This window comes from Anser brachyrhynchus (genome assembly GCF_964034855.1).
Source record: "Anser brachyrhynchus genome assembly, chromosome: 4".
In the NCBI taxonomy this organism is placed as follows: Eukaryota; Metazoa; Chordata; class Aves; order Anseriformes; family Anatidae; genus Anser; species Anser brachyrhynchus.
The window spans coordinates 44829475-44851607 of record NC_137698.1 but is presented as its reverse complement, the minus strand read 5'-3'; the positions used below and the strand labels follow the sequence as shown (position 1 = coordinate 44851607).

Genomic DNA, 22133 nt, shown 5'->3' with positions numbered 1-22133 from the left:
AGGGAAATACTAGGCATTAAATGAAATGAATTTATAACAAATACTGAGATTCGTCAGGGAGTTGAACAAGACTTAATCTCTTAAATTATCCAGAAATGAAGATGGAAATATCTAGGATATGTGGTAAGAATGAAGCCAGATCTGATGCCAGACTGTCTGTCATGGCAGGAATGCCTTCCGGCTGACTGTAGATGATGTAAAAGGGGCTGACCAAAATAATTCCTCCATTGAAAAGTGCTTGGAGATGGAAGCATTACAGGTGACTTAAAAAGTAGGGGACAGTCAGGAGAAAGCCAGGTGGACAGTGGTCAGCAATCTCGCGTATGTTTGAGGGAACTCCTGCCAATATAGGGCAAAATCTTGAGTTGGTTGGCACCAAAATTTTTCATCCAATATTTCACATCTATTAGGGTCTATAAACACTTGGCAGACCTGTAAAATGATTTCGGGACTTGTATCAGCAGTGCTCCAGGCCTAATGACTAGGAAGTACATATTTTAATCCCAGAGTCCAAGCTGTATCTGTCACTTGCGACTGACAACTACAGTAAGCACTGTAATTTATGTAATCGCAGCACCACCCACCAGTTTCTAAGATCAACACACAAAGTGGTTTCTGCCTGTTTGAGGGAGAAAACCACCAGGTTGTCTTCCTGCATCCGGGTGGAGGAAGTCAGTGATTGTCTGCTTGCAATAATAAGAGAAGGCATGTCTGCCGAGGCCTTTTCTTGAAGCGGAGTATCTTGGCTTCTGACCCAGCCAGCACTCTGCTGTTCTTAATTAGGCCGTGTCTTGACTATGTTAATATCCTGGCATGTTGCTATCTGGGGTTTTGTAGTCGAGCGTGCAGTTCTTTTGCACGCCCCGCACTTTCTCAGCCTCTGGAGCCATGTCACCTGCGCTGTGAGGGCAGCGGCATCCTCAATGACCACAGCTGGCTGTTCCCAAAGGGCCCGTCTTCCTTGAGGTGCTCCTCCAGCCCCAGCAAGGCTCCTCAGCTGCGTGGCCGTGTTTGAAGACTCACGTTGCATGTCTGCTGCCAGACACCCTGCAGCAAGCAGTGCATTACCATGTGCCTGCCTCTTTGCGGATGCTGGTTAGCAGCTTCTTTCTGATTGTATATACCGATCTGTTTCTTTTTTCTCCTCAGGTTATAACTAAAAATTAGTTAAGAGTGCATTTTCTGAAAGGGGGAGGGGGCTTTATTGGTGTTCAGACATCTGGACTATCAGGTAATGAGTTAAAAACCTAGTGTGTTTTCTGATTGTTCCTATACCAAAAGCATAAGTGGGACTGGGTGGCCTGAACGCAAGCATCTGGAGTTATTTGTTATGCTCAGCGAGCTCCTGGCTAGCAAACAGCTATCCCCTTTGGCAGAGAGGAGGCCTTATTGTAATACCTGCTGGCTTTGTGGAGATATCTTGGATGCCTTAGGTGGTCCCAAATGGCAGTAGGCAGCTGGATTGTACCTAATATGTGTGTGTTAGTAAGGGGCCGGTGGGCTGCACCTCCCCGAGAAAGAGGTTTAAACCAAGATTTGTTTGTTTTGCTCCTTGTCTTGTTGGAAAATAAGTTTTGAGAAAGATTTTAAAGAGATCACCTTGGTTTCCAATTGCAAGAATAAATGAGTGATTTTTCTTCTTCTTTCGTGACTTTGTTCTCTCTACAAGTTGAATGACTTTTCCATGAGCTTACAGTTATTGTGACCAGTACCTACTTCGTTGCTTCAAATGGTCTTCCGTGATAGTAAAATGACATCTTTCAAATAATGAAAACCAGAAACTATTTTTTTTCTGCCATAGTGTTGGCTTTAATGATGGAAAGTTATTGATTTCCTTTTGAAACTTCTTCTGAATTGTTTCACTGATGTTGCTTCCATCCCTGCTGATCTGTTTTTTAGAAGCAGCTTGTTTCGCATACCTATGTTGGTCTGTGAACATTTCTTGTACATTTTATTTATCTGTAGTTTGTTAGACAGGTTTGTAAAATTTGGTCACAAGCCAGGGAAAGTCATCAAGATTTTTGTGGTAGGATAGTCACCAAAGTAACCAGGTGTAAGCAGTACAGAAACCGATATGACAAAAGGTTATGTAAAGTGGATCGTGCAACTTCACAAATATATCTTCTCAGTGTGCAATGGATTTTTAGTGCTGTTTGTCACGCACTGAAGTGTTCAATCCTGAGAAGTGTTTAGAGCGAATTCTGTTTATGAATCCTATGAAAACAGAACACAGAATAGGAAAAGGTGCTGCTAGGCAGGTCCTGATGCAGCTGACCTGCTGTGTGATTTGTCATTTCAGGAGAAGTTGTTCTTCTGAACAGAATCTCCTCCAGTGCTGATAGTTTACCCAGTCGGTGCAATGGTAATATGGCATAGGTTTTTTGTGGAAAATACTGTATTATGTGGTAGATCATTGTTATGGCTTTCAAAAGCTTCTGAGGAGAACTGTAATATTTTGGCAGGAGTTCAAAAATCTCTTTCCTACAAGGAACAGGTTTTGTTTTTTTTCGCTAACATGTCATTTTGAGGTTATATGGTAACATCTGTCAGAGCTATGCTAACCTCTGTCATCCAGCTGTTATAACTGTGGTATTTTCCTTCCTTTTCCTTCCCTTTCCTCTCCATTCTGCTTTCCCTTTCTCCTCCCTCAGAAAAAAGAAAAAAAGAAAAAAGAAAAAGAAAAGAAAAAAACCACCTCCTTTTATGCTGAAACTTCAGGTGGAATGAAGTGGTTATAAAAGCATCTGTCAACACAGGAATAGTTTGCCAAGCCAAGTATTTGGGTTGGAAGTCATGCCTTCCCAACTGCTTGAAAACAGGAAGTATCTCTGTTAAGTGATGGATAGCTCTACTTTGCTGAGAGGAAGAAAAGGCTTCTTTCTTTCTTTCTCTTTCTTTCTTTCTTTCTTTCTCTTTCTTTCCTTCTTTCTTTCCTTCTTTCTTTCTTTCTTTCTTTCTTTCTTTCTTTCTTTCTTTCTTTCTGCCTCTGGGCCAATGAATGAGTTCTGCAGTTGTTCCGCATACATGTATGTAGAGAGAGAATTCTGTATAAATGTGCATATGGGTGCACACGTTTGTGTGTGTGTGTGTATGAAAGTACAGACTAAAAAAAAACCCAAACCAACAATCCACTTTGTACATGATCGGTCCCTGTCAGGAGCCAGCCCAGGCACATCTTATCCCAGTGATTCCTGTAAAGCTCTCAAAATCTGTCAGAAACAGCCTGCAGGATTGCAACGGCTCCTGGGTGATTAATTGCCAAAAGAGTCTGGTTCCAGGTTCCATTACATGTAATTGTTATCTTTTCTAAAGGGGTTCTTTTATTAAACCCCCACCCCAAAAAAGAGGGAAAAGAAAAAAAAAGAGCTGACATTCCTGAGGTTTTGCACCTCTTAGACGGGAGCATGGAGGACTCCCTTATGTAAACATACACTGAAGAGGGTGTGTTACATTGTTTATTAGCTGATGATAGATTTTTTTTTTTCTTCAGTTAACTTTACTAAAAATCATTTTGTTAGAAACCAGGGAGGAAGCGCTGCAGAGCATTTAGAGGAGAGGAAGGAGAGCTGCGATTCCTCGTCCATATACAAACCTCTCCGTGCAACCCAGCAAGTGGCAAAATCCTAGGTCGCTCCTGCTTCTTACTAACATTGCGGGACAGCAGCCAAAACTTGGGACATCCTCTCTCCTCACGCCACTGCAGTGAGGCTGCTTAGATTTGCCATGTGGCAAGAACAACAGCTTGTGTCTGAAGTTCGCCTTGCAAATGAAGCCAGAGCCTCAGCCCTGAGCTGAGATTCTGCCGCCCTGCGCGGGCACAAGGAAGGGACGGGAGCTGCAGCCTGAGCAAGAAGAAGCAGCAAAGCCAAGCACCTTTTTTTGCAAAGAGTTCATGGCTTGAACACTTGTATTAGGTTGTCCTGAAAGTATGGGCTGATTGTGGAGAATGTGCTAAATTGCCTCAGTTTTTCTAAGACCGTATTGACAACATAGAGCAGAGGAGAGCCTGATTCTGCTGTCAGAGCTTGCCATGTCTCTGAATACACTCAAGAAGCTTGATTTTTGAGCTGAATTTCTGTTGTGGCGAACTGGAGTATCTGGAATCATATCAGTAGGGTTGCTTGGATTTGCACTGCTTTTATTGCATTGAAAATGTGGTGTGTTACTGACAGGTTTAGACTTTTATAGATGGAGGCCTGGGCAAAGCTTGGCTCCCAATGAGCACTGCAGTAAGTCGTGCCAACTGGCCAATTTAACTGTTTGAAATATCAGGGAAAAAAAGCATGGAGATACTAGTTCTGCAGCTGCAGAGTATCTGCCTGCAGATGTTTCTGCCAAGAGAAGTGATTGAAACGCCGTTTCTTGAGATATTTTAATCCTATCTGAACAAAAACACATAAAAACGTGCTCTGGTATTGTCTGCATAGGCCAAGGAGCACATTGTTCCTTGCAGTTGTGTTTACATGGTCTCATTGCTGCAAGGAAACAAGTCTCCTCAAGCCCTCTTTCTCTGCGATTCCCCTTGAATTAGCTATCTTTATCAAACTCTGCGGCAGGACTGGGATGCACGGCGGTTGGGATGATGTTGTTACTCTGATCAAAAAAGATTGGGATATTTTGGTGCGTCCAACTTTGTGCAGGCGTGCAAATGCAAGGCTGGTGGGTGGTTTTCTTTGTTTGTTTGCTTTTGCACGGTTTTTCTGCTGTTTTCATTGTCAGCAAGCAGTTTGGATAGATGGCGGAGAGGCCTTAGCCCTGCCACCCGTCCCCCTTGCACAGGAGGGGCTGTGGGAGATGAGCTCAGGAGGCAGCAGGAGGGAGCAGGAGCCTCTTTCCCGAGCTGTATAGGCAAGATAAGGCAGCTGAATAATCCCTGGCGCTGCATGCCTGGTGCCATATCCCCAAAGGCAGAGGCACAGCTACTTCCCAGCTGGAGCAGCCCGAAACCCCAGCATTTGACAGCCTGGTGAGGGCTGCAGAGCAGACAGCAGGCTCCTGGCAGCATCGCTGGGTGCCAGGGCATTTTGGGTTGGCTGCCTGGTGGGAGCGTGGCTGCGGTGGTCGGGCACCCAGCCCGCAGCGGGACGTCGTCCGTGCCTGACAGCAGGTGTGGGGGAGAGAAGATAGCTCCAAATCACAAGCAGCTCTGAATGCTTTGGCCGTGTGTAGGCTCAAAATGCTTTCACTTTTAGCAATGCCTATTAAAACCTAGTCATTTAAGTAACACTCTTACCTGTTTCAACTCACCACCGTTAGTGGGAATGGCTGATTTGCTGGATAAGTTGCAGAAGCCAGGTATGTCATTCAAACAAGGGACACCAGTGGTTTCTGTTGAGTTGCAGAAGTTCTTTTGCCAAGTTTCGTTTCATAGGAAAAGATGAATTTTTAATTTTTCTGCTTACTAGAACTGTAGGGTAAGCTCAGTTTTGCTGTAACAAGTTAAGGGAACAATCTGTAATGACAGCTGAAGGTGTTGTTTCCTGTCAGTAGCTAGCAAAGAGAGCAATTTCAGAGTATGCTGTGAATTACACGGAGAAGGTTCCCTCTGCTGATGACATGAACTGCAAACGGGTAAAAATCAGTGGTTGAAGTAAAAAGATAAACTACTGGTTTTACACCTGGAGGATAAGAAAAGCAAGTAGACAAATCCTACGCAAGCAGGGGCATTTGCTTAACAGTCAAGGACAGGTTACATACTTATTTTTCAGATGGTTAACTCCCTGTATCGCTTCATCTGGGTTTTGACTCGAACAGGGAAACAGTTTATATCATCCGAGTTGTTTTACTATTTGTCGGCATATCAAACCGTATATTTGTTCTCTGCCTTTAATTAGTACTTATGGTTTATGCCTGAGTAAAATGTTCATGCTGTGCTCACTGCCACTTGATAGTGCACATTCTTCCTGAACACCTGCTGTCAAACTTATCATGTCTTTTCTTGTCAACTTGCACAATGCTCCAGGTCTTGAGCAAGACTGACATGACAGAAGGGTTGTATAGCCTGATTTTTAGAAATCTATGCAGAAGGTGAAGTCTTTGTATAGGGACTGATAATAGGAAAATGCAGCATTTTGCAGGACTTAGTCTTCAGTAATATGCAATAAAAATCTGTTCGCAAATGAAGTTTTTTAAATAGTGGATATACCGTAAGTTAAAGACACAAACTACTCCACCCCAAGTGCAATTGTAGATGTTGTGTAATGAGAACAGAGAATAATCTGCACAAATCTTGGGAGAAGTACAAGGGTGGTGACCAACAAACAAGTCATCAAAGAGGGGAACTGGTTAGAGATGTTGGCATGTGCTGAAGGTGGTGACAGCCTTTGGCACAGAAGGAGGAAAGTGGGGAGGAGGAAGAGTGTGGGGAAAGGGGCTCTTAGCAAGAAAAAAGCAGTATCGGTTGACTCAGGAGCCTGTAATTACAGGACTCCATCCTTGTGACACAGCACATAAGTGTGTCACCTGAAACAGAGGACCTCAAGGTTGCCTCCTGAAGAAGCTTGTGCTAGATGGAGGGGGAAGAAAAACCTTGTAGAACAATAAAATTTGGCTCTCCAGTGGGCCATAGTTTTTAATAGTGATACTCAAACATTTTTGCTTGCCTGTCTTTTCCCCTCAGCACCTTCTAACCTTACTTAGTTAATCCATAGTTGCAAAGAGATTCCAGCAGCATGTCTAATGAACACCATGGATGAGCTTCCCTTACCTGAAACTTTTGATGATCCTGAAGTGCTAAGCGCTTCCTGGCTTGTTGCACTGGGATCTTGACCTGCCCTGGCACAGAGTAAGAACGAAAATATTAGGCACGAAGGTGAGCTTTGAAACGGTAGGAGAAACACCATCATGGGAGCTGACTCCAATCCTGCAAGAGATGAATATGATGGTGCAGGAAGGCCCTTTCATCGTTATTAACAAATTCACTTCCTTAGTCTCTCCTGTCTCAATACTTTCCCCACTTGCAATACATCTGTCCTAACATGTGGGCAGGAACACTGAAAGGATCTCACAAACAGTTATGGCTTGTGCAGGCTACAGGAACTTACTTCTAAATGCTTTACATATGTTCAAGTAGTGTAATGATGAAAGTCAAAAGATTTGCATTACTAAATTAGATTACAAGTTATAAAGTACCTCTCATAATTAGGAGTTTGTGTAAATAGGGACCACAACCAGGGTTCATAAACAGCAATTGTTAATTCAAGTTGGAAGGATTTAGTTACAAAGGAAACAGATTGCTCTGTTATTTCCAGTTTTCTCATTTTCATCTGTAGTCTAATCCCAATGGACTGTAAGGGCAGGATTAAACTTTTAGTTGCATTTTGTAGGTCCCGTATTTAAAAAAAAAAAAAAAAAAAAGGCATGTACTTGAAAGGAAAAGCCTTAAATTTAATATAAAAATCTGTTCTTACTTGTGGAGATTGATTGCAGCAGAGAACAACACGCAGTAACATTAATTTTCCAGGTGAACTTCCGTTACCTCCTGAACCTACTTGCTCTCTTACACACCTCAGTCTGCAGTTTCCTCTGCAGCGTATGCTTTGCTATGCAAGTTACATTTTCTATTGAAAATTGTGTCAGTTTGCTATGTTTTTGTAATTGTATTTAATCTATGTAGTTTTGTTATAAGATCCAATCAAGAAAATTTTGGTGAGTGTAGACGTGGCTGAAGAAGTGTGTCAGTAGGAAAGCGTTTTTGTCCATCCCAGACAAAGCTCATCATCTGTGCATGCTTCTGTCAGTGTTACAATTCTGCATTGTTTGACAATGTAGTTCTTGAAATGGGTAAGCGTTCTTTGAAAAAACTATGTGTGGAAAAAAAAAAAAAGAGGAAAAGGAAAAGAAGAAAAAAATTAGCAAAGCCCTGAAGTTAATTCTAGTCCATTCTTACCAGGAACCACAAATATTTCCTTGGCTTTACATATTTAAGTTTTCTTTCCTGAAATAATTAACTTCATAATTGCACACAAAATACACATTTTTGAATCGGCTATCTTTTCCAATGCTGTATTTGGAAGTAATGCTCTCTTTTAATTACTAAAGAATTTAATCATTTCTTTTTGAAAGGGCAGTATTTTCTTCTTAATTAAAGTGTGTTTTTACTATTGATGATACCGCGTATTACATGATGGTTATCTCACTTTCCTGAACCCTGTTGCTCCCCTGAAGAATATTGTGTATATTTACTACTAGTAATCTTTCCATGTGTGGGCACTCAGACCCCTTTCATAACTGTTGTGGTAACAACAAAAAAATTACATAAACTTGCAAAAGAATTGCTTAATGGTATGAAGCGTTCTGGTTTCTACCAAAACCCCAACTACTTAATTTTGTGCCCTTTCCTGGCCTACATAAATTATGCAACCCTCACATCTCAACATCAGTGAATTATGTAGCTCTGCGCACACATCAATTAATTTTGGCCCCATCAACTTCCCACCTTCTGTGTGCTCCTAGCCTCAAATCAGTTTTGCATCTCCCAGCCGCAAGCAGTTAATTTTGTACTCCCAGCAGCTCATATCTGCCCGAACCTGCAGCCCCGCTTCAACTCTTCACCCTCCCCCAGCTGCCTCTCCTCTCCTCTCCTCTTGCACAGACAGCCAAGCCTCACTCCTGCTGCTGCTGCTGCCACCTTATCTTGCCAAATTTCTCCTCCTCCAGCTCAGCAGCGAAGGTCAATTGCAGGTGGCTTCACCTCCAGCCTGTGGTCAGTGGTGGGTTCCCATGCCACCGTGCCTGCTGCGCCCTGAGGGCTGTGGGGCGGTCCTGAGGTGACCTGGGTGTGCTTGTTGCTCCCTGTGCCGTTTCCAATGAGCAAGCTGCAAGGTGGGAAGTCCGTCTTCCTGAACGGCCTGTCAGTCACAGCACTTGGAGCAGCCACCTCCAAACACCTTCTTTATTTCTGCAGATAAAGTGGCGCTGAGGAAGAAGGTGCCACCATCCATAAAGGCCTCAGTGTTAAAGGTACTGCAGATGTCTGCACCAAATCCTACAATAGGCTTCGCTAAGCAACCTAGAAAGAACTCATTTTCCTCCAGGAGAAACTTCAACAGTGTGCAAAAACATCAAGAAAGATCTTATTCCCTTAGTGCCAACCTCTATGTGCAGCTCAGTTCTGATTTCTGAGTTATTTAGGCCAAAAAAGAAAAATAAGTCTGTGAGCAGTACACAAGAGACCAAAGGCCTCAACATCTAGCCCAAGAGGATGAGATGATGGCCTGCAAACAAGGATGGCCTCGGCTTGACATTGCTCTGTGCGCTTTCAGACCAGCGGGCAGCACACCAGCTCTGCAGCCCACCTGTGGCCTCTTCCTCTGCTCTTAGCTCCTTTGGAGCTTGCCCAAGGGAAAAGCAATGCAACAGCGAAGCGAGGAGCAGTTGGGCAGTGCCCAGGGTCTTCCAGGTTTCCCCATCTGCCTGTCCTGTCATGAGGGCTGGTGGAGACCATTTCTCGGCAGAATCTGTTTTTCTGTTTGGAAGTAAGAGGAAATTTGACTCTTCTCTCAAGTCAGGTTACCGAATGTTTTCTCTCCTCTCCTTTTTGTCTATGTCTATTTAAGCAGGAAGTGCTACAGAGGCTGACTTGTGCTTTTTTTGTAGGGTTCCCAGCACATCTGGCTGCCTTGGATAAGGTCCCTAGGCCTGACTGTAACAAAAAGTAATGATAGCATGTTTTAAACTCGGGCCTCCAACTAAGACCGTATATAGAAAACACAAAGCATTTGGGACAAACTGGAGGAAACCCAATTTTAAATAACTGAGAAAAAAAATATTAATTTTTTGACATCTGTAATTGTGCTTTGTAAGATCGGGTGCTGCATCCTGTTAAGAGACTGTATCTCAGCAGAAAGCTGCTAGCTCCAGCTCTCGGTCCCAGCTGATCAGACTTTCTTTCCACCAAACACTTCTCTGTCCCACTTGTGCAGCCTTGGTCATTCATTAGTGTGAGCTAAGCTGTCTCTAGAAAATGTTCTAATTATCTAGGCTTCCTGATTAAACCTGCTTTGACTTAAAAGAGGTGCACCACTGTATTCTTGTGAGCATTTCATGTTTCTTCTAAATAACAGAATTTGCTATGGGCATTTCCTTAAGAGCATGCAGAATGCAATTGCAGTATAATTCCGCTCCCTCCAAGCCTAGTCTTGAAACATGTAAATTTCTCTTTCAAGTGTGTTGGCAAAAAATGGCAACATCCCGATAAATGCATGGCCTAGACACCAAATTACACACTGGTTGCGCTACCATTAGTGTGTCGAGTTCTTCAGTGGCTAAGAGTGCTGTGGCAAGTAGCACCGTCTGATAAGGAAATACGGGTGGATGGCTGGCTTCTCACTCTTTTTTTTTTTTTTTGAAGGGATCCAGCATTGGCCATTGCCAGAGATGGGGTACTGGGCTAGATACGGGCCTTTAGTCTTCCCTGTGGAGCCTTGCTCTGTTCCTGCGTAGCTCAATGAAACAGAGCTGTGCACTTTCTGCTGAACGTTTTCACATTCTGTTTTAAAAATAACAAGACATCTCTTAACATTCAGGATACATTTTTCCACTCTGAAGCACCACAACAGTCTTTTTAAAGAAACTCTAGGAAGGGTGTTAACTTGATCAATGCTGTGCAGGAAGGAAAGCTCTTTCCTACTATTTTTTCAGCATGACTTTCACTGACATGATCAGGCTGGGAAAAGACTTATTGGCTGACAGCCCAGGACAGCCATGCAATATCTCTAGTCATCTGGAACTCAAACTACTCTGCCCAAGGGAGAACCATAACATAAAAACAATTTAGGTTACATGCTGAATCTTATAAACATTGTTTAGTTTTTAAAAATACTTTTTAAATACTATTTATGCACATTTGCAATGCACATTTTTTTCTCAAATGTCAAGTAGGAAAGGCTGGGAGGATTTTTTTTTTAATTTTTTTTACTGTAGACAGTTTTTTTTTAAATCTTGGAGATTTTTAGAAATACAGGGACACGAGCTTCCTCTCATCTCATAAATCTAAGAGCTTGGCTTCTCGTACATATCAGATATAATTGTTTTATGTATAGATAGCGTTTACTTTTTGAGCTAGTCCAGAAACCATGGAATCACAGACAGGTTGGTTGAAGGGAGCTTCCAGAGGCCTTGCAGCCCCCCCACTCACCCAGCACGGGACCAACACAGGCCAGGGAGGGCTTGGCTTTGTCTAGCCAAGCCTCAAAAACCTCAAGGACGGAGTTTCTGCAGCCTCCCCAGTGACCTGCCCCAAGGCCACACTTCTCCCCTAGAGAAGAGATTTTTCCTCCAGACCAGTCTGAACCCTTTAAAGCTGCCCTTTGTGGTCATTGTCCCATATACACACATGAGGCTGCAAAGTTGGGGCCTTACCTTGTAACTATTAATTTGTTGAATTTTCAACTCTCTTGTGGCACAGGAGAAAGGTTCTTCTGACAGTCCAAAGCTGATGCTAAAAGGTGTTAGACTACAGTGCTTTTGCATGTCTGTGGTGGTTTTTTTTGTTTTTTTTTCTTTCCCTTTTTGAAACATCTCTGACCTCTGTCTATCGTTACCTTACTGCGTGTGAAAGCCTGACAGAGTAATCTGCTCTTCTGTATATAGCACTAATAATGTGGGATAAATCAACATGAATACAGAATGTAAGCTTTACTTCAATGTCTTTTTCCTCTGCTTGTTGTCTTGACTGAAGATCTGAGCTTGGGATATGTCCATTGCCACCTGTCCTTTTGCCAAGTCCTAACATTCCAGCACACCTTGCAACAAGCCTAAAATTATTATTTTAGGAAAATGACTATAGTTCCTTTATGATGCCTTTTTTCCATAAACTGATATTTCACAAGCTGAATAGCATTACTGTCTTTTCAGTGACTGATTCATTTTTGCATAAGGGAACAACCCCTTTGTGCACATAAGCTTGATTGTTCTTGTGCAGTTCTTTGCTTCTGCTGAAATTGTTGGTTATTTGTTTGGGGTTTTTTGTTATTGTTTTTAATCGACTTATGTTTTTTTACTTTATTGATGTGATGTGTCATTTGTTATAACTTTTCCTGTGACATTTTCATTGCAGGCCTTGCTAAGACCAGGAAGAATAGACAGAATTATCTATGTGCCGTTGCCAGATGCAGCCACTCGCGAGGAGATCTTCAGACTTCAGTTTCGGTCTATGCCAGTCAGTGAGGAAGTCTGCTTGGTGGAACTCGTTCAGCAAACACACAAATATTCAGGAGCAGAGGTAAAACTTTCTGTATGGTCATGGCCACAGAGTCAATGCACAAAATGGTGTTTTTAAAATTGAAATAGAGCATCATCCAGGTATCATTCCTTGAGTCTACTCTAAGTGGCGGGGAGAATTATAAGAAAGACTTTGACAGAGTACACTGTGATTTCTGTGTTTCTGCTCAGAAACCAGACTACAATGTGTTTGTTTTTGTTTTTTTCTTTCAAGATCTCCATCAGAGTACTGCTGCCAGGGAAAGGGTGAGCCACAGTAAGGTCATGGGTGGCTCTATTAAGGGTGTGGTGCCAGGTTGAGTGCAAGGAGATGGGGGCAAGTGTTCCCAGATGTCCACACAGTTCAACTGGGCCTCCCTGCATCCCCAGGGAGGGACCCAGTTGCATTCTATGATTTAGGATTGTGGCAAACAGACTCAGATTGAGGAAGGAGAGACAATTCTCAGACAGCATAAGGGAATTGCAAAGGAGTCACCGGTCACTTTGAGGCCCATATAATCAAGAGCTCACAGCAGCACTTGCTGTTATAGCTCATTACTGTCAGTTACTCAGCTTCTGACAATGGCTGTCAGGCTATGATGTCCTGTCCTGGGTAGGGGGAGAAACTTCTTCAGATGCTGCTGCCTGGTAATTATAGTTAGTGGTCAGCACAGTGGTCCCTGAATATTATTCATGGCAGTGCCTCATGAAAGAATATTTCATGTTTTCTTCATTTTGATTAATTGAAAGTAATTGTATTACTTCAAAAATTCAGAAAATGTCATTAAGGTTGCCAATTCGACCTCTTAAAAGGTATGAAATACCGGAGTTAAAGTTTCCACCTTACTGTAGCCAGTCCTAGCGAATGCATTATCGTACCATCTCTAATTACATAGTCACCTTTTACTTTTTCCATAGCAGAGTGGAAAATGTGATTTGCTTTCCTTAGCTTCCTCCATCTTTCTGTATGCTGTTTACAAGGGCAAAGCTAAATCTTTGGCTTGGTTCAAAAGAGAGGGTGACTCTGAAGCGTTTGCGTGGCTCCTATGACACTGATGGCCCTTCTCAACCGACTGGCTGTTGGATATGCTGTATGTCTTCCAGGGAAGACGTTGCTCATTTAGCTACCACGTAAATGCTGCTATGTTTTATGATGCAGCACTGCCCACAAGTAACCTCTGGCTGGTGAGGACACTGCTGTGAGTACTTCTCCAAGTCAAAGGAATGGGGTCAGACCTTGCCATGTGCAGCTGTGGTGTCCAGACAAGCCTCCAGGCTTGTTCCAGGAAGCTGTGTAAGGGCAGGGACCAAAGTCAAATCCACTACAGCCTTCCTCCTCCGCAGCACAGGACAAACTGTGCTCTGGGGACAAATGAATGGGGTCAACGCAGTGAGCAAAGCTGTTCTATGTAGGACTTCAAAGGCAAAGCAGTGAGCAAAACTTTTTTGTGCAGGACTTCTATTTGCAACAGAATGTGGGATCTTATAATGAAAAAAAAGAAGGCAGTAATCAACTTCTTATTGCAGGCTCAAAAGTTGGTCTAGGGAACTGTTGCAGCTATACCGCCTATGTGCTGAAGAGTAGTGACTTGAACCATTACTAGGTTTTTACCCCGATGTCAGTGATAAGAGTTTTGCTGTCCTGGGAAAATTTGTCTGCTTCTGTCCAAGTTATAAGCCTCCAAAAACATAAATGTAAACATATCCTCCGTTGTGTATGGAAACTGTTTTCTTACCAGGCAACAACTGTAATGCTTGTATTTCAGAAATTCCAAGCATATGGGGATTTCCTTTGGATTTGGGTCAGCCGAGGCTCTAGTGGTGAATTCCTGTGCTTAGCTTAGATAATGAGTCGCAAATGTCTTGGTGCTGGCTTTCTACAGAACCAAAAATAAGTTAATGGGTCATTGAGTACAAGTACAGACTAGTTGCAGGGGGAAAAAGCCTGCCTGTTTCTAATATGGCATTTCTCATGAATTTTGTTCTTTGGCATCATTCAAAGAGTTATAATAATTGGGATGTAAAGAGTAAACACAGAAAAAGCCTCAGTCAGTGTTCCTTGGAAGAATATATAAAAAGTCTTGACAGTTGGCACGCACAGTGGCCAGTTTCATTAAAGCCTTTTCTTCCTAGTGTCTCCAGCTTCCCAGCTTTAGAAATAGTTTCCGCTGTTGAATGGCAAGTTCCCATTCCACCGTTATACCCTTTGTTTGGAAAAGGAATGGAAAATGCTTAGTTTTGTGACTAGAAGATGCTGTATAAATAGGGAGTTTCATGTAGAGATATGTTGAATCCTCCTACCATGAGCTGAATAAACTGCAAGTAAAGTGGATAGTTTAGTACGCATCTGGCTTCCAACTTGGCAATTTTTCAGATCAGATATGTGTATATTTTTGCCTGTCATCACTTATGACCAGTTATCTCTATTCACCTGCTGGATGTATGTTTATCTTAATGAGTACGTTAAAGATATATCGAGATAGCAAAATAGGGTGTTCACTTCCCACTGTTTCATTTGAGAGAAGATGGAAGATAATTTATGAGGGTAAATTAGAATTCCCTTCTCTCAAGTGCAGGTGAAGTCTAATGTTTAAAAAAAAAAAAAGTGTATTAGGGGAGCAACATCTATACAGTTAGCTTTTATTATACCAAGCGGATAGGTCAAACAAAGCTTCAGCTTTCTAGAAATATTTGGATTTGCACTTGATCTTTATTTCTAGGCCCTTCTGAAATGCATGCTGGCATCTTGATAGCTCTGCTTTGCAGTGGTGCTTGAGGCTCGTGTTCATGGATACCTGAAATCTGTAAACCAGGACGGTGAGAAATAGCTTTCAGAAGTTTCTGAATAGCGAGGTTTGGCCTTGGAGCTGATATTGACACCAAGAAGCATGCCATCCACCCACTCTGGCAACTTCTTTGGCTGCATCCGTGCCCTGAAGGCATCTGCCTTTTCCCAGGACTGCCTCAACCTCTTGTTAGCGCAACGGGAGCCTTGCACAGGGGTAGGTCTGTTTGCTGTACGGACGGGTCTGCAGTAACCGTACAGCCTGTTAGCTCTCACATGCTGGCCAGTGGGTTTCTCCGGTGTGGTGGTGGAACAGTCAGAGCTGGTCTTGCCCCTGTTTTTTTTCTAGGAAATTTCCACTGAAGGCCATGCCCAGGCAGCTGCCGCCTGGCACGGTTCAGCTAGAGGCTGTGCTGTGCCATGCCATCGGCTTCATTCTCCTCTCCTGACGCGGTGGCATTAGCAAGGAGCTCTGGTAGGCATGGAGGAGAAATCTCTAGTCCTTGAGAGTAATGAAAATGGTTAAAGCAGCAAATGTCTTGCTGCCTCAAAACTTTAATAAGATTAATTCTAGTGTTTCTGCATTTTATTTTGAGCAAAATTGCACCATTATATAACTGAAGATTATTTTTAATAGTTTTGAGATGTCTTCATCCAGAGATTGTTCAGTCAGATGATAGCTAAATGATCTAGAGCGTTTTCACTGCTATAATTCACGTTGAGGAGTTTTATCTGGTTTATTTCTTATCATGTTTCTGTAAAGTATGATTAAAGATACAAGCACAGGAGCATTTAGAAACGAAGTGCAAGTAAAGTGAGTTGTTTGGGTCTGATTAGTTTCCTGTCACGATGTCACTACAGCTAGCTTGCATTACACAAGATGGGCCTTCTAAAAACTAAGGGGCTCTAGCTTTTTCATTTGGGGATCAGTTTAGGTTTTTCATGCTTATTGGCTGCTCTCTGTTACAATAGAAAATGCCAATAGTCTCAGTATGCCTCAGAGGCATACGAGGAGTGGCTGAGGGAACTGGGGGTGTTAGTCTGGAGAAAAGGAGGCTGAGTGGAGCCTCATCGCTCTCTAGGACTACATGAAGGGAGGTTGCCATGAGGTATGCGTCAGTCTCTTTTCTCAGGTGACAAGTGATAGGACGTGAGACAACAGCCTCATTTTGCACCAGGGGAGGTTTAGATTGGATATCAGGAAGAATTTCTTCACAGAGAGGGTGGTCAGGCATTGGAACGGGCAGCCCAGAGGTGGTGGGGTCCCCATCCCTGGAGGTATTTAAGAGCTGTGTGGACATTGTGCTTAGGGATGTGGTTTAGTGGTGGACTTGGTAGTGTCAGGTGGTGGCTGAACTTGATCTCAAGGGTCTTTTCCAACATAAATGATTCTGTGATTCTAAAGCACTTCTTGTGTAAAAAAGAACACAATCACATGGACAGAATCTGATAGGAAATTGCTTGTCATGTGATTTTTAAATTATACATTATCTCAAATTTTTTAAAAAGGTTAGAAAAAAGGTTGAAGTTGGAACATGTTTTGGCCTAGAAGAAGGACACCAACCTTTATATATGCAAAGACTGATGTCTTCATTAGATTTGTGTTGTGAAGAGAAAAAAAAAAGGATATAATTACAAATGAAATGGATGGGGTATTCCTTACCTCAAATCCTTGGAGTTTACTTTGTGAAAAGGGATGAGCGAGGGAGTTAGACTCTGTTTCACCACTGTAGAAATATTTTATTCTAGTAAGTAGATGGTAAATAAAAAGGAAAATAAACCCAGTAGAGTGAGGGACCTTCTTTTATTATGTCAGCCCCTGTCAGATTATGTTTTTGTTCCAGGAGAGAAGGCAGTACAGAGAGGGAGGTTTTAGGTAGAAACTGAAACCAAGTGTTGAGTTGTTTTGAGTTTAAAGTTGGTTAGAAATAATAAAACATTAAATATTCTGGATATCATTGTAATATTCTTAAGTGTGGTTGTAAAAATAAGCTAATGGGACTGACTGTTTTTAAATTGGTGGAAAGCAGGTCATGGTGAAAGCAGAGGCTGACATTGTTTCTATAGTATTATCAGTTTCCATGCTTACAGGAAACAATAGTAAAGCGGGAACCTGGGAACCTGTAAATCTTTCACTGGTTCTTAGTCGAAATAGAATAGTTAATGTAAAAAATATCTTTCTCACTTTGCAATAACTCTCAATGGGAACACAGAGAGGAAAAAAAAAGCTAACGAACGTTTGCTCTGGCTCAAATGAGTGCGTGTTTGATGCCAAAAAAGTATCTTTGCAGCAGCACACTAGCTCTAATCAACTGAAGCCTCTGACTATTAAAATATTTATTTCAAAACATACATGTACTTGTTTACCAGATACTGACATATTTAAACTATAAGTTTAGAAGAAACCAAACACCCAAACCAACGACAACCTTCCAAAGCTCCTCTCTTTCTCACACAGGAAGACACCAACTGCAAAAGAAGTGAGGATGTATTCCATTATAGGTGTGTGGGATGGTAAACAAGGTTTTAAGAGATCGGGAAGAAAACAGTCTCTCTTTCCTAAAGTGCATCTTAAATAAAGGTGAGGGAGGGCTTAGATATAGGGAAAACAAGACATCCGGCAAATTACAATGTGTTTTCTTTATATCTATCTTGCCATGAAGGAAAAGATCTTCCAAACTTAAGGGAAAAGCTTTCTAGTTAACATTTTTAAGGGCAATGGATCTAGTCCTATATAGCAGCCTACAAAGACAGACTTCAGGGGGAAAAAAAAGGCAAGAGTAAAGGTTCTGTGACTCTGGAAATCATATCCTAGCTAACGCTCGTGGTTTTCATTTTTAAGCATGAGGATGTTTGTTCCTTTTATGCTTAATTATGCTAGATGCAGAGCATGTTCAATTCCCATAGACTTCAACAGATGTTGAAAGTGCTTAAGATGTCAAGCTTGGGACTGGACCCTCAAATTTTGACCTTCTAAGATACATATATATACACACACACAAAAAAAAAAAAAATCTTGTATCTTATCAGAAATGTGTAATTTGAAAATATGCTTTGGTATTTAAAGCATCTGTGGCTGAAGTGACTCTTGCTGGACACTTCTGGATGGCCTTGCCATCTGAAGGAGTCCTGCTTATCCTCACACTAGGGTACAGTGTTATCCTGAAATGCAATTTTCAAAATGAAGGACACCATCAAATTGAAACGCAGCAAGATTAAGGCCTCAGATGAACCTCCGAAGCTTCTCTTGGATTGATGCATAGGATCTATTAATTTATATCACTCATTGAAAAGTGAACATTTTTGTGTGGGTGGGTGTGGAAAAGAGGCTCAGCCTTCATCCAGTGTGGGTAATCAGGGATCACCACCTTCCTACACACGTTTATCAGCACCAAGGATGTGTTTGGCACAGGTGGCTGGAAGGTGAGGAAATACCTGGCATTCAAAATGTTTTCCGAGTGTCAGTGTTTGGTATAAACGGGATGAATCACTTGAAAGGAAATAACTAACTACACAGGACTTCCCATGGGATTTTGCTTACTGCCGGTCTCGCAAGAACCTCGTACGTGCGGAATGTGCTTGGACAGACTGGGAACGAGGGCAGTGTGAGTGCCTGGGTAATCACTCATCAGCACAAGGGTGTCGTGGCATTGCGCCGCATCTCCCCGTTCTCCTCTGTAGCCGCTGCAGAAAGATCTGGTTCCGTTCCCGCGTTTTGCAGAGATGGGGCTGGCGGTTGTTCGCCCTAAGCGGGCTGATTTTCATCACGTCTTGTCTCAGCCGAGACCCAAAAAAGATCTGTGTTCCTCCTGTATGCTTTCATCACATGGATATATAAAACGGGGTCGCAAATTGGCATGTTTATGTAAAACGTAGGGCTTGGTATACAGAAGAGTGTTTGCACTGAAATTTATGCATGGCTTGCTCATCTGGGAAAGAACATTTTATCCTTCAGTGAGATAATGATTTGCTAATAGTTTAATCAAGCAGAGGAGATTTAATGCATCTGGCTGAAGGGACGTTAGCGTTTCTGAAAAGGTCAGACCCATTAACAGCTCAGGAGGATACCATCGACACTGCTTCCTAAACAGCTCAAAGAACAGCCATCCTTAGAGGAACTTGGGGAAAATGCCAGAGGGAATTTAAATGAGCCCCTGAGTGTGCACCGAGCAACATTTTGGTATAAAATTTAGCCTGCTTCTCAAACCTGGGATTTGAGTCCAAAGAGCTGAACGTTTGGATTCTGTAATTGCCGAACCCCTTGGGGTGCAGGGACCTTTAGAGCTAATTTCAGTCTTAGTTAACTATTTTAATGGTGTTGTCCGCCCAGATTCTGTACACGGGTACTTGGATTTGCATTTATGCTTGCCGTGCCTTTGAAGGGTTGATTTGTGTTGCACGCCCGTCTGGAGGGAGAGCCTGCAACACGGGCACCTGTGGTGCACGGGGCAAGCAATCCTCAGTCGGCGGAGCTGCTCACTTGTGATGAGCTTTTAGGGAGCTACTGCTAAATGTGGTAATTTCACCAAAAAGGCCAAGGCTGGAGGGGACAGCCGCTGCTGAGCGTGGCCTGCTGGCTACACCGTTTGCCTCCTCCTCTTTCCTTTTCCCTCACTTTTCCAGGGCACCTTTTATGCAGCAGAGTTACCAGGAGCTCCTCTTTGCTGAGGATAGCGAGGGAAGTGTGTTGCCAGCACAGCGGGGGGCTGTTCAGCTGTCACTACAGCAGAGGCTTATAAAAGAGGGACCTCGACTGATACTCTGTCAGCCAGCTTCACTTGCCCTCTACTCTTGCCTGTGGCTTTGCTGCTTTATTGTCTTGTTTTTGGCTGTGATTCCAGTAATGGAAAAACATGTTGCTCTTTAAAAGCAGATGGGAATTCATTCCTGAAGGAAAAAATGTCTCTTTAGGCTACTGCTATTGTTTTCTTTTAGTTTTATTTTTTGCGTATGAGTTATTTCTAGCAACTTCTAATTTAATTCATTCTTCTTCTTCTTTTTTTTTTTTTTTCTTTTCAATCAGACAGCAGGGATTATTCTTCAGTGGCTTATATCACACACTTTCCGTACACCAATAATCATAAATGTGGGTATGTAATGTTCAGAGTCAAAACAGCATGTGCAGTCATCGGGAAGGAATTGAAAACATTGATTTATTTATACCTTTTGAAGTATTTTCATTTACATAATATAAAGGCTCATATCAGTGCAGAGTGCTAGAATTTGCCTTTATGTTTAAAAATAAAAAAGGAAGAAAAATAAATCCAACACATTTTCTCCCAGTGATCTGTTTTTCTGATTTAAGCCTGTAGTGTTGACACTTGATCTTGTAAGTTATGATGTGTAGTCGAGTATGGAGCTAGAAAGGAGCTTGCTGCTTTGAGTTTGACTCAACTCAAGTCCTAAAGTATAAGGCAAGGCATACAAATTAGAGAAAGTCAGCAAAAAGTCATTACATTTCTTAGACAGTGAAATCTTTACCCTTGACTCTTATGCCCCAACTTCAGGGCCAGATTCTTAATGTATACGAGTTGTTGTAAATACTGAATGTGTCTTAGTACATTAGCAAAAGATCTGTCCAAAGTTTTTTATATCATTTTCTGTGAAACAACTGTTTTGTATTCATCTTTTTCATAAACGGGGGGGGGGGGGGGGGGGGGGGGAAGTAAATATTCTTACATCTCTATTGTTATTTCCCATATCCTGAGATTAAAGCGTGCCTGGCTGGCTGAAATCTCTGTTATGATTACTTTTAATAGTATGTAATGTCTGACTGTCAGCGTTCAGTTTAGCTTTTTCTACATGTATGTACGTTTCCCTCGTTGGATATGGTGAGGATTGCAAGGGGCTTTCCCACAGAGACAGCACCGAGGCATCATCTCAGGCATCAGCTTGGCCAGGAGAGCTGCAGAGGGCTCCCTGCTTCTCTGGTAAAATTGCCTTGTCAGTCTTAACAGAATCCGTCCTCTGTAAACAAGGGTAGTTCTTGGACAATAATATCCAGGAGAGTTCTCATTATTATTTTAGTTGGCACTAGGAATATTTAAATGCACTACCTGAAGGCTAACTCAGGTAGGATGTTTATAACCTGTGAAACTATACAGAGGAACACCTTGTGCTGACCTACTTGTGTTTCTGGTGCTGTGCCAGCTAAATTGCCGTCAAGGTGGAAGAAATGTTAATGAATGGCAGAGGAATAATAGAGCCCAGGAATAAAAGCTTATTAATCTAGCTGAGTATTGTTCCTGTGAATGAAGAACGTGTGTTTTAATAACAACGCTAACTGTTTACACTTCACTGAACTGCAAAGATTGGAGAGGTGTGTGTGTGTGAACTGAAATATTTGAATATATAGTGGTATCTTTGTGTAAACATAAAATTAGATGTTGGCCTTTTGCAGTCATCAGTGAAGTAATTGTTTCTTCTGAAAATTTGGAACCTCGTAATAAACAAATAATAGAAAAATAATAAAATCAGTAAGTCTGCCTAAATTAGACTGTGAATATCTTGAACATTAGATATACTGAATTTCAGACTTAAAACCTGTCATTATTAAAGCTACATTTGTACAGAACATGCACCAACTATTCTGCTTCCATTGCTTTGTCATATAATAGAAGCAAAATTTCACTGCAATAAAGTAAGTGTTGAGTTTATTTTGGGAGAGATGATCGCTAACACTACAGTGACTGGAAAGCTTGTTTGTTTGTTCGTTTTTAACATTTTAACTGTGATATTTTTAATCGTTCCCATCCAAATAAATGGGTATCAACCATGAGCTTGCACACTTGCTGTCATCCCATTTCTTTCAGAGGGGTTTTGATTAGGCATGATTTTATTTTATTTTATTTTATTTTTTTTCTTTTCAGGGGGAAGGAATATTTGAAATATCAGGCTTCGTTCTGCTTTTCCTTTTTTGGAATTTCAAGTTCTTTGGTGAGATTAAGCTGTTCAGCAGTAATTCTGAAATTATTTGAGAAGTTGTTAGCAGTTAAGATAGTCATGATGCAGAATGCAGGAAGAGGGAAGCAGCCTTCAAGTATTTGCAGCCATACCTACATCGTCAAACAGGAAAATTTTCCCTTTTTTCATGTAACTTCTGTTTTGACAGTGTGCCTGAACCCTGGGTTTTCTTGAGAATGAGAGT

At 42.0% G+C, this 22133-nt stretch overlaps 1 protein-coding gene across 1 annotated transcript in view; it reads left to right on the top strand.

The window, feature by feature from the left end:
• Positions 1 to 22133, top strand: part of AFG2A (AFG2 AAA ATPase homolog A) — a 192347-nt gene that overhangs the window by 142856 nt on the left and 27358 nt on the right. Inside the window, exon 14 of the mRNA XM_080590539.1 lies at positions 12059 to 12223. Within this exon, the coding sequence (XP_080446665.1) occupies positions 12059 to 12223 (165 nt within the window). The remainder of the gene's footprint in view (positions 1 to 12058; positions 12224 to 22133) is intronic.